At 42.0% G+C, this 13,504-nt stretch overlaps 1 protein-coding gene across 8 annotated transcripts in view; it reads right to left on the bottom strand.

The window, feature by feature from the left end:
* Window positions 1-13,504, bottom strand: part of SEPTIN6 (septin 6) — a 73,394-nt gene that overhangs the window by 51,950 nt on the left and 7,940 nt on the right. For all 8 annotated transcript variants that reach the window (XM_090265251.1, XM_090265253.1, XM_090265252.1 and 5 more), the window contains one exon: window positions 4,613-4,727. In XM_090265251.1, the coding sequence (XP_090121377.1) occupies window positions 4,613-4,727 (115 nt within the window). The remainder of the gene's footprint in view (window positions 1-4,612; window positions 4,728-13,504) is intronic.

Below are 13,504 nucleotides of genomic sequence, written 5' to 3'. Positions count from 1 at the left end.
GGAAACTTGCCAGGAACTCCAGTTGGCCAAGGGAGCTTTTGGACAGGGACAAGGTCATGTTTGGCTTGGTGACCTTGCCTTCTTCTCTTTCCTGATCTTGCAGAGGTGTGGCAAACTGCTGTGGTGTAGCGGGCTCGCCCAATTTCCTGCAGCTCTTCCCAAGCCCATGTGCAGTGACATCAGGTTGGCAGCAAAAACCCAGCAATGGTGGAAGTAATGACACTATGGAAATCAGCAAATGCTGCAAACCATGGCAATTTTTTCTCCTGAGTGCAGACTGTGAGACACTGACCAGCACACAGTACTGCCGGCAGCCTCTCTTAGCTGAGCAGCTGCCTTTCCCAACTGACCTCCGACCTTAATAGAATGCTAGCTGCCCTTCCCCTTCCCCTTCTCCTTCTCCTTTAGTGAACCTCGATCCTGCTTCTCTATATACTTTTTTCCTAGTTCAACAGAGCCCAGTTGCGCCTGGAATCCTGAGCAGCTTCCAAGTAAATATTATCATTATGACCCTTTGTGCTCCTCACAGGCATTGCTATTGCTGGCACATTTGGAGGGTTGAGTCCCTTTGGGGCTCTTTCCCGGCAGAACATTTGTACTGCTGGCTCTGGCACTCCTCTGAGGCCTCCTGTACTGTATCTCAGATCATGGGATCCTAGCAATTTCTGAAGCTAAGGAACTAGTATATTTTTTTATGACTGGGGAGGGGAACCTCACCCTAACTCAGTAATTAATGTCAACCCTAGAGAATCTACAATATTGAAGAGGAGTCATACATAATATGCTCACCCCCCGTGTGCTTAGCCCTCTAAACACAATCATTATGGGTGCCATTTATTGGTACCCTGACATATAAAACAGACTCTGGATTCATAAAAATTCTCTTTCCCAATCCCAACATGCACAGATGCACACATGCACATATACATGTCAGATACCTAATGTGCTGGGCTTGAGCCTAATGTCCAGCAGCCCAGCACCAAGATAAATAATACGGTGCCCAGACTTTGCTGGTGTGGCTCAGTGGATTGAGCACCAGCCTGTGAACAAAAGGGTCATTGGTTCGATTCCCAGTCAGGGCACATGCCTGGGTTGCGGGTCAGGTCCCCAGTTGGGGGTGCACAAGAGGCAAACACATGTTGATGTTTCTCTCTCTCTCCCTCCTTTCCCCTCTCTAAAAATAAATAAATAAAATCTTTTTTAAAAGATGGTGCCAAAAATAGCCTAGGTCTCTGTTAATAATGGAAGCTAGTGCTACCATAATTTTACACTTAAAATGCCCTATTAGAAAAGAAAAGAAAATCCTTTCGGGAACATATTCTTTGCCCAAACAGTCATTAAGGGAGCAAACCTGATATTTATGCACAGGCGGCAGGCGGGCATGAAAGCATGGTCACTGAAAGCCCTATGAGAGAAAAGATCACCTTCAGCAGCCAAGCTACGAACCCTCCGCCAACTCAGCAGCAGGACTGAGCCCCGTGGCTGCGCTGAGACTGCAGCCTTAGAGCCACTCCAAGCTGCTTCGTGACCTTGGCCCAAATCGTGGGTTCTCTGAGAAATGACAGGGTTGCAAGCACAGTCAGAGGGTAGAATGCATGAGTTGTAGGTTTTTTTTTTTTTTGCGGGGGGTTCAGGTATGAAGAATGAAATCAATCCAGTCCAGGCTAGTGTATCAAAAGGCTGTACCTGTAGGGCTAAGAGGGAAGCTACCAGGGCAGCTATTTTCCGAAACTTGACATGAAAGGAAAGAGTCAGGGTGACTGTTTGGGGATGAGGGTCTCCTTCCTACCCCTTCCCTTTTGGAGGGTCTGTCCCAGGCCATCCCAGCAGGTGCACATTGAAGCAGTGGTAGCTGTGCAATGCCTGGGTTGGAACTCAAGGACAGGGGTTTACTATTTCTCTCACTTGCTTCGCCATGAGCTTGGCTGCCTCTTCCTCTGGTCCGGAGGGGAGTCTGTGACCCACATGTCCAATTACCCTACATGTCTGCCCTCAAAGAGCTATTCTGATTTACGTGGTCTCCCTTTTACTGGTCCACCCAATTGATTGAAAGGTTGCTTGATGTGGGTGTGTCATTTTACTTCTCATCTCCTCAACTCCAATATAGGTCATAGAGAGCTCTGGGAGGAATACCAAGAGAATTTAGTATGTTTGTGTGGAAATTTTCAGTAATCAAATATTATGTAATATAAGTTGGTCATCAGCCAAAGATTGGAGAGATTTGGAATAGCATTTGATCTTGATGTCAATCACCATGACTTCTATTTATTTTGTATCCTTCTAATAGCAACTAATCATAACCATCAGAGGATTTCTGGCATTTGATGAATTAACAACCTAGATCTGGACTCTATGGTCCATGATATGAAATTCTGTGAAGCACATGCTGGGTTAACCAAAAAGTTTGTCTTTTTTTTTTTTGTAAGATGGCTCTAGTAGTGCTTAGTGATCGTTAACTTCATTCAAAACAATTTTACTAGATTGTATTGTGACAGCTGTCACATCAGCGTACATTAAAAAGTTATTAAAACTGGTGAATTTTTGTGTAGCCATTTTAATATTGAAGATGAAAGAAAATAAGCCACATACTTGGCTAATTATGCTTTGTTATTTCAGGGAAGGTAAACACACAACTGAAGTGATAAAAAAGATGTGTGCAGTGTATGGAGAAGGTGCTATGACTGATCGAATGTGTCAAAACTGCTTTGTGAAGTTTTGTGCTGGAGATTTCTCACTGGACGATGCTCCAAGCTCGGGTAGACCAGTTGAAGTTGATAGTGATCCAATCGAGACATTAATTGAGAACGATCAACATTATACCATGCAGGAGATGCCCAACATACTCAAAATATCCAAATCAATAGTTATTGGTGAAATTTAAAAAATGTGCCTTTTATTTTATGGAAAAAAAACTAAACGGACTTTTTGGCCGACCCAATATTTTCATTTCATAGGTTCCAAAGCTGGTGTGTGGAAGTGAGCCATTTAACTTGTGAGTGAACCTAGCTGACTGCCTGCTGTCTATATTTAGAAGTGATTTTGTTGTTTTCTACCTGCCCTTGAGTGTAGTTATTCTCCTGCAGAAAATGATGTGGGAACAGACTGACAGTGATCAGAGGAGCAGGGGGAAGGGGAGAAGGGGGAAAGAAGGGGAAGGGTCTAGTCAAGGAACAAGTATGAATGGCCCATGGACATGGACATTGTGGGATTCACTGTGGGAGCGGCAGGGGCAAGGCAATAGAGAGCAATGGGGAAAAATTGAGACAAATGTAATAAAACAATAATAAAAAAAGAAATTAAATAAATATCTTAAAAGTGATGTGGAAGAGTGCTAGGGATGGAGGAAAGAAAAAAATGGAGTCCAAGAAAATGAATGACCTTAGTTAAAAAACAGAACTTTAGACCACTTAAAGAGTAAAATATCCCATTCAGGAGTGGCTCAGATCCTCAACATGAATGAGTTGCCCGTATGCTCTATCCAAAAATAAGAAAAGGCAATTAGCAGAAGTGGTCCAACCAGCATGAAAACTGGCTTTATTATGGTATTATACAATTGTTAAGATTTGGAAGTAGATCAATGAAAATCTGCAGGTATGTTTACAGCACCGTATAGTGAAAATTACATGTTATGATTGTGTTTGCAAATTTGGGATTTTTTAAGGTCTAAAGAGAGATCCTTAAAGAATGTGAAGGAACTTTTGTTCCTCATATTTGGTTGGTGCTTGAATGTCCAAAATGCTTTTGTGTCCTCAAGACATGGTGCTAGCAGCAGTTAAGAGAAGCAGAGGGAAGGACAAAGAGTCACCCAGACCTGGGTCCTCCCCACAGCTCTGCCACTCATTCTGTGTGGCCTCAGTTAAGTCCCTTACTCCCCGAGTTTCTGGGTCTCCATCTATTCAATGAGGATGTGAATGCTATGCACTCTGTTCACTTCACAACACCTTAGTAAGGACCCAAATTGCTAACTGGAGAAGTGTTTGAGAAGCATAAGTGGTTCGTGTGGGGTTAACTCATTAATTCCTTTCACAAACATTATTGAGCTCTCTTTGTGTTATGATTAGCACATCAGAGGTGACTAAGATGTGGTTACCACACTTGAGACTAAAGGTCCAGGCAGAGATATACATAAAGGGAACACGAGAACTTTACACACATCTCTGTGGTACCCACACTTGAGCTTCAACTGTACCAAGCATAGCAGGGCTGCAGAGGATACCAGGAGACCCAATCCACTGCCCACAGTGGGTGGGCAGGCATCTTTCTGCAGCCATTACCTTCCTCCCAGTTCTGCCTTGGCTCCTGTTTTCTGCAGTCAAAACAAACGTGACAGCAACAGCTGAGCCAGCCAGTTCCCTTGCAAAATTCCCCCTGGGTGTCACATAGCTCAGTTTCCCCCAAGGCACGACCCCATATTCTTGTCTGACCAGGCGAAGTATTATTACAGCCAGCTGTTTATAAAAACAAGCAGAAGGATAAAAGAAGAAAGAGGGGGGAAACACTCTTACAAGTAGATCAGAATGACATACTATTTAACCTAATTACCTGCAAAGCCACATCTAACCATTAAGGATCCATATTCTGTAATAGAGTTTTCTGCTATGGAAATACTCACCCACACACAGGATGTTGAAGCAGAAGCCCTGGCTAACTGACTTATTCACCAGCTGGTCAGGCAAGCTGTCAAACCCCACATGTCCAGCCAGGGGGACAGTTCGGCAATCTTCACCCTATTTTGGAAGAGGAGGAAGGAGAAAATGAAAATGTACTCACAAGCAATCTGGGCCTCACTTCTCCATCCAAATAACCTCCATGCTAGGAAGTAACACCCGCCCGGGGTCCAAAATGAATGTCCCCATAGTTTCAGACAAAGCAAACTACAGAAGGGCTTATAAGGGGTGGAAGGTAAGGGGCAGGAGATGTGACTGCTAGTGCTGGAGGCTCACAGGCTTGGATTAACTCTCAACTCAAATCACTTACAAGCTGGGTAACCTCTCAGAGACTCCGTTTCCTTAGCCGTCTATCACATGAAATAATGTTACTTATCTTACGCGTGATTGGGAGACTCAAATATGCTCATACATATCACAAACTTAGAACAATTCCTGGTACATGTATAAGTGTTCAGTAAATATTACAAAGGGACTTCAGTTACCCTTCTCTCTAGGACATTTTTGGGGTCTACGATGGTGGCACTGTGTAGATGTTCACAGACTAAGCTTAGACAAGATCTGTAAGCAGCCCAAGTGCTCATCAATAGATGAATGGGTAAAAGAGCTGTGGTACATTTACACAATGGCATACTCCTCAGCCAAAAAAGAGAAGGAAATCATACCTTTTGTGACAGCATGGATGGACCTAGAGGGCATTATGCTAAGAGAAATAAGCCAGTCACAGAAAGACAAATACCATATAATTTCATTTATATGTGGAATCTAATGAACAAACAAAATAGAAACTGACTCACAGACACAGATAACTGGCTGACAGTTGTCAGAGGGGAGAGGGGCTGGGGGCTGAGTGCTGGGAAAAAAAGGTGAAGCGATTAAACTGTACGGTTTGGTAGTTACAGAATAATCACAGAGAGGCGCAGATCCAGGAAGTGCAGATCATTCTAAGAAGCACCAACAAACAATAGGAGTCACAAAAATGGGAAGACAGAGAAACAACCCCCCATCAAAAGGAAAGGTAGAGTCCCCAGAAAGAGTGCTAAATGAAATAGAGGGGAGCCAACTATCAGATACGGAATTGAAAGCACGGATTATGGAGAAGCTCAATGAGCTCAGCGGAAACTACAAAGAACTCCAGAAGAACTACAAGGAACTTACTGAGAATTATACCAGCATCAAAAAGGACATGGAAGCTATCAATAAGAGCCAGGAGGAAATGAAGAATACGATCTCTGAATTGAAGAACACAGTAGAAGGAATTAAAAGCAGGCTAGAGGAAGCAGAAGATCGGATCAGCGAGCTGGAGGACAATGTAGACAAAAACTCCCAGACAGTGCAACAAAATGAAAAAAGACTGAACAAGACTGAAGAGGCTCTAAGACAGCTGCAGGACAACATGAAATGTAATAATATCCGTATCATAGGAATTCCAGAAGGAGAAGAAGAAGAGCAAGGGATAGAAAACCTCTTTGAAAAACTAATGACAGAAAACTTCCCTAACATGAAGAGAGAAAGAATCATGCAAGTCCAGGAAGCACAAAGGCTCCCAATGAAGATGAACCCCAACAGGCCCACTTCAAGACACATCATAATTAAAATGCCAACATTCAAAGACAACGAGAGAATCCTAAAAGCAGCAAGAGAGAAACAACTAATAACATACAAGGGAGCTCCAATAAGGCTATCATCAGATTTCTCAGCAGAAACACTACAAGCCAGAAGGGAATGGCAAAAAATATTCCAAGCAATGAAAAACAAAGGCCTACAACCAAGAATACTCTACCCAGCAAGGCTCTCATTCAAAATGGAAGGTGAAATAAGGAGTTTCCAAGACAAAAGAAAGCTAAAAAAATACATCTCCACCAAACCAGCATTGCAAGAGATGCTAAAGTGTCTGCTTTAAGAAGATGAAGAAACAGAGAGAGACAGAGAGGAACACGAGTACAAAGGGGGATAATGACAATGAATAAGTACTGAAAGAAAGAAGGAACTTCTACCATTTGCAACAACATGATTGGAACTAGAGAGAATTATGCTTAGCGAAATAAGCCAGGCAACAAAAGAAAATTACCTTATGCTATCACCTGTTAGAGGAAACTAATGAACAACACAAACAAATGAGCAAAATTGAACCAGAGGTATGTAAACGAGGAATAAACTAACAGTAACAAAGGGGGAGATGGGAGGGAGAGAAGGGGTAAGAAGGGGAAGGGTCTAGTCAAAGAACATGTATAAATGACCCATGGACATGGACAACTGGGTGGAGACTGAATGTGGAAGAAGGGGGGGCAGGGTGCAGGGAAGCAAGAGGGGGAAAAGAAGTGAGACAACTGTAATGGAAAAACAAACAAACAGAAAATTTTTTAGTGGGGGGAAAAAATAAAAATATAAAGAATAGAAATGCAAGTTCAGTGAATATTAGAAGGACAAGGAGTTTCCTTCCAATAAGACAGTCCTACAGATTTAGAGACTTGTATGTGGGTTATGTTACATAAATTAACATGTGTTTTCTGTTTTCAAAGGGCATATGCCTACAATCTCATTACCTGAGTGATTGTCTGTACGTATAGGCCTCACTTAATCCTGTCTGCATTGCTGCCTCCTGAGACTCAATGGTTTGGCTGAACTAAGTGGCTGGGTTGGTGAAGAAGGGGGTGGTCTGTGGGCTTCACTTTAAAACTGGTTTCTCTTTTCTATCCTAATGGCTTGGACAGAAAGAGCCCAGAGGCCTGAGAGGGGGGAAACCTAAAATATTTCCCTCAGTCCAAACTAAGTATAATGGGCAAAAGGGTTTTGGACAGGTGAGATGTACCTGGCATACCTTCCTCCAAAGAAGCCCTTATTTTCCCTAATGTGGGACATTGAAAAATTAATACCTGTCCTTTGTCATCTAGTGGTTACGGATTGAATGATGTCCTTTAACCCTGTTGCCCCCAGAATCAAGGATGCCACCCTGTTAAACCAAGCATGCCATTGTCCAGAGATAGCCAACCAACCTGGAGTCTGCACGATCCTTCCCCTTGTGGGAAGGCCACCCCCCCCTCCACACCCCCACTCTTATTAGGGATTTCTGGACCCAAGGGTAGGTAGGACGACGACCATGTCCAGCTTGAAGCAGCTAGAGGAGCTCGAGACCTTCGTCCATTGTCCTTTATAAGATTGTAAAGGGTCTTAAGTCTGAGAGGGAGGGATTATTATTTTTTATTGTTAAAATATTTAACTAATTAATTATTTTTTTAAAAAAGAAGAAGAATATATGAAAGGGTGAGCCATGGGCATGGACTTGGGGAGGGGATTGTCGGGGAAGGGGTGTGCTGGGCGGAAGGGAGCAAAGGGGAAAAAATTGGAACTATTGTAACAATATAATCAATAAAATATACTTTAAAAAAAAAAGAAGAATCACAGAGATGTAGGTTACAGCAGAGGGCATAGTTAATAATATGGTAACTGTATATGGGAATAGAAGGGTACTTGAAGCAGTGAGGGGACCACTCTGTAAAGTATATGATTTTCTAACCACTTTCCTATACCTCTGAAATTAATACAGAATAATAATCAATATAAACTGTAATTGAAAGAAAATTTAAGTGAAAATAATGAGGCTAAGCTTTGAAATCAGGCAGGTCTGAATTAGAGTGCCACCTCCCCTACCTTCTAACCTTGGACAAGTTACTTAACTTCTCAAAGTGTCCCCATCTGTAAAATCAGGAACCAGCAGTTACTACCTCTTAGGACTGATGTGAGGTTAGATAGGATAATACTCCTCAAGCACTGAGCATGTGGTGAACGTTCCATCAACAGTAGCTGCTGTTCTTATTACACTGGGAGGTTACCCTTCCACTCAGACTCCCCAAATAACATGTGATGCCACGGCACATTTGTGGCTCACTCCAGGGAGAGAGGTGCCCCGTTGCTTCCTCTGGTCCTCTTGTCTCCATCAGGGGTAGTCAAGCCATTTGCAGCCCTGGAAAGCAGAGGGTCTTTGCCTGCAAGTCCCAAAGTTTCTTCCTGTCAATGGTTTTACAAAACAGGGGGAATCTCAAGCTGGGGCAGCCTTCCAAGGAGCCAGGGGGAAGGACAAAAGGGGCCTGCATGTACTAAAAAAAATGTGTTAACTGCCAACAGAAGCAGGGGAGGGGAAAAGGGAGGAGAAGGGAAGCTGGAAACAGCCAAGCTAGACAAGAGGGGTGCGCTAGGTAAACAGTTTCTGTTGGGTGAGGCTACACCAAGATTTCCATAACCAGAAAGGTGCCAAGAGTAATCCAAGAAGGACATGGTTAGTGCCAAGAGGCCTGTGCCAACAACCCAGGCTGTTAGCCTGCTTTCAGACTAGGTCCATAAAAGCATACGTTCACACTGAGGGATGGGCTGCATTGGTGGGAGACCTCACAGCAGTGGACATTGTCAGAACTGGTTTCCCAGATAGCCACTTCACTCAGATTGGGACCCCACTCCCATTGGTTTCATCAGATACTCCAAGAACAGGAGACAGGGATAAGTGCCAGTGACTGCCACCTGGCAAGGTCATTACCCTCACACATCTCACCCCACACACTCCCAGTGGAGTATTCTTGAAACATGACCATCTGCCATCATTCAATCCGGGTTGGAGTATTTTGGGTCCCAGGGGGGGCACCTGAAGACAGCTGGGTTTCATGAGTGGCCCACATCGCACATGGTTTGTTCTACATTCACCCCTTTCCACATCCCCTCGCTCCTTTCTCCTTATTCTTTTTATTAAAGCAAACAAAAAGATGTAAGTTTCCCACTGTTCATTCTTGAGTCCTCAACGCTGCAGGGAGACAAGACTTACAAGCCAATCTGCCTTCTCGATGGAGCCTCCTACGTAGCAGGCATTGGAAATTGGGAGGGACTCAGGAGTTGAGGTTTCCTGAGCCATATTTTATCGCCCCTGGATGCCTCTTCCTGTCTCCAAATGTAGCACCATGAAACTTCAAGTGCTCCAAGGCCTCTGGTCCAAGTGCCAAAAGGCAAGGAAAGGAAATTTTCAAACTGAAAACAGTGTACCACAGCTTAAAGATTTACTTCATTGTCAAAGACTTACCAAGCACCTCCCATGTGCCCACTTATTACCTCCCACCTAGCACAGTGCTGGAAAGAGCTCTAAACAACAAAGGAGAAAAAAAGATATGGAAGCATTTTGAGTGTTTTGAGCAAGGAGGGCCACACCAGTCGTGTTTCAAAAGATCATTCCAGAAGCAGCGAGCTTAAATGATGGAAGAGAGAGAGAGAGAAAGGGCAGGAAGCCACATTAGCAGATGACTCCAATAACATCGAAGCGGCAGACTGGCATCCGGACACTATGACAATAAATGCTGTGAAGTGAACTGACTTGTCTTGAGACTCAGGAGGGGGAAACAAGTTTGAGAGCCATCCTACTGAAGGGAGGAAACTCAATGAGTGATTGGGTAGAAGGAGTGAGGGAGAAATCAAATCTCTAAGGATGCAATGCTCAAGCCTAGGAGCTTGGATTGACACACCATGGCCAGAAAGAGGGAAACCAGGAAAGGGGGTTTGTTTAGAGGGAATGCTGAGGAGTCTGGTTTTAAATAAGCTATTACTAAGAGAAAATACATTTATCAGTTTTTTTTATATTTTACAGAAGTAATCAATGTTCACTGTAGATATTTTAGAACATGGAAATTATAAAGGAGAAAATCACAATATTTACCTGTATTTCCCTCCAGTCTGTATATCTTTTTTCTGACAAAAAAAATATCATTCTGTATATTTCTTTTCATAAACTGACTTAATAATCTGACACTCAATATAGTGTAGATGTTTTCTTGAGTAATTAAGTACACTTCTTTTTAAATTTTCTTTTTCAATTACAGTTGACATTCAATATTATTATATAAGATTAATACATACCATTAAATACAAAAATACTTTTATTGGGCATCCAGCATTCCATTGTAGGAATTTACCAAACTTTCTTAACCAGTCTTCCATTGCTAGACATTTAGCATGCTTCCATGTTTTCAACAACGTGAATGATAATTCTTGTTCTTATAGATTAGCATTTCTCTGATTATTTCCTTAAGTTAAATTCTTAGACTTGAAGCCCACTGGACCCAAAGGCACACACATTTGAAAGACATTGGTACACATTGAGAATCATTCAACAAAAAATAATATAAATGTCTATTCTCACCACCAATATACAAGTGTCTGTTTACCCATACATAGGTTGACACTGAGTTTCTGAGACTTTTTAGCTATTGTGAATTGAATCATTGAAAAATGGCATCATGTCATTTAATTCGCATTTTATTAATTTTATTGTTAATATATATATATGTATATTGTGTATGTGTATACATATATGTGAGTTGCCTGTACATGTCTTTGCCACTTTTTAAATAAGTGTCCTTCTTTTCTGATTTTGTAAAAGCATTTATATTTTAAGGAAAATAAGATAGTTTTGAAATGCAGTAAGTACTTAGTAATATGGGACTGTAGGCTCCAGGAGAATTCAGGACTGGGATATAAATTTAAGAGTCAGAGATATGAAACTGGATGTATTCTCCAAGAGATAGTACTGGGAGAAAAGAGCTAAAGATTGAATATAGAAAATGCCCACAAGTACAGAATGGAAAGACAAAGAAGATTTTTCCAAGAGGAGGAAATGATTAGGTAAGTAGGAGATGACCCAACAGTTTTCTATCACTGGAAGCCAAATTTAGAGTCAGGAAAAATTACTGAGAAATAACCATTGATCTGGACTTGGTGAAGATCTCTGGTGATGTTTAGAATCCTTATTTCTTCTGTATTTTATACCCAGTGTCCAATATACCTAAATTAACTGGAAAGTTTAAGACTGGGGAACATAGAATGTAGTTAATGTGATTTGTTTTATTTTGTATTTTGAGCAGCAAACTTTTTGTGTCAGTGCTTATAGTTGAGAAGACTTCAAAAATGAAGTATTTGTATATAGTTCCTGCTTTAGGAAATCCTGTCTAGTGAGTACCATTCACTCTTGGCTTTGATGCATCTTATAAAATGTAAAGGTCATCATTATGAATATCCATCCTCATAGTTCAGAGCTAAATGGACAGGACACTGAACTAAACATACACTGATCCCAGAACAGCCCCTGGAAGATTCTTCCCCTCTCCCTCACTCTGATATCTTATCTCTTTCCTCTTTCTCCATGAGCTGACCTGATTAACTGAGGTCCTCATTACTTTGACTGCAATTAATTGAACGTTCCCTGGGTTTCAATGTCCACAAGAGGAGATGGAACTAGCAACTTGGCCCACCATGTCTGACACTTTTTAAAACAAGTTATCATTTTGAGTAGCAGGTGATGCTATGTTCAAGGCCTGAACTGAGATGCCAGAAAAGCCACAGTAACCAAAATGGCCCATCTCCAGTAACCCTGAAACTTCCCCTCTGAATCTATTCTACAGAAACTCATATGTCAGTACAAAGAGCCATGTACTACAAGGAAATTGATTATGACATACTGGAAAACTAGAAGAAAAACCATAAATGTCTGACAGTAGCAAAATATTTAACTAAATTATGGTATATGACTATTCTGGAATATTCTGTAGCCATTAAGAAGAATGCAGTAGGTCTATAGGTACTGATGTGAATATCTCCGAGATATACTGTAATGTAGATAAAAGAAGTTCTAGAACAAGAAGCACAGTATGAGTCCGTATACGCCAAACAGCCCTATATATGTGCATTTGCACATAAATATATGTGAGTGCACAGAAAGGGGACAGAAAAGACACCTCCAAACCAAGAGCTGTGGCTGCCTCAGGGGAGGGGAATGGAAACAGGCTTACTCAGGAGGGGTAGTCAGTATGCTCCTGTAATTGTTTGATTCTTCCACAGCATGAATGTATTCACACATTACCTATGTAATTTAAAAACATTTTTAATAGAAGGAAAGAGAGGTCTCAGCTTTGCAGCAGGGGCAATTAAGAGGCACAGTCTGAGAGGAGCTAAAAGGAAGGCAAAATGAAAAAGCGCTCCTGAGAACTGGGAGCGCCGCAGTCCCCTCACCAATTACATTTCCTGTTTTCTCTTCATCTGCAGTCACTTGTGGTTTTGAAATCGTTATACCACACTTCATATCATAGGCAGAAACACCACTCTCTTTCTCTCCTGCCTCCTCCCCTGAGGACACACCAATTTCATTTTTTAATTGAAGAGTCGAAGGCCCCGAGTTATGGTGGTTCCAGCTGTGCATCTTTCTCTCATTACTGTTATTCTGAAAACAGAGTCCCATAAGCACCCAAGTGGGCAAACTCTGTGCCCCTCAACCTCTTTCCTCTCTTATGACCTTTGTGGTCTAGTGCACAAGCGGTATTTGAGGCCTGTGGGAACTGAGTGTGCATCTGTGTCAATAGAGAAATTCCTGCCTCCTTTTAAAACTGAGGTGGCTAAGTTAGTAGCTGTCATTCTGAAGGATCAGACCAAAGCAAAAAGTTTGGAGCTCATTGCTGATGACTGGGCTTTCCCTAAACTTTCTCTTCTAGTCTTAGCATGCAGATTTTAAGAAAGGACAGAAACACTCAAGGTTCTGCCCATGTGTCATGTCGCTTACTGGTGGGCCGATCTCGCACACCTTCCCTTTCTCCATCTCCGTTCCCAGGCCTGAAGACCAATCTCTGATAGACCCTGAAAATCTTCAGAATGATCAAAATCCATGAATAATTCAATGATGCATAATGAAATATTAAGCCACTGATAAAAATATTTTCTAAGAATATTCAACGATATGGGAAAATAATTACCAAATATTGTTGGGGGGGAAAACCTGTATATACAGGATCATTCCAATCATGAGGGGAAAGTAC

Source organism: Furipterus horrens, unplaced genomic scaffold (genome assembly GCF_987537825.1).
Source record: "Furipterus horrens unplaced genomic scaffold, mFurHor1.1.pri manual_scaffold_17, whole genome shotgun sequence".
Taxonomy (NCBI): Eukaryota; Metazoa; Chordata; class Mammalia; order Chiroptera; family Furipteridae; genus Furipterus; species Furipterus horrens.
This window is presented reverse-complemented; position numbering and strand designations above follow the sequence as displayed.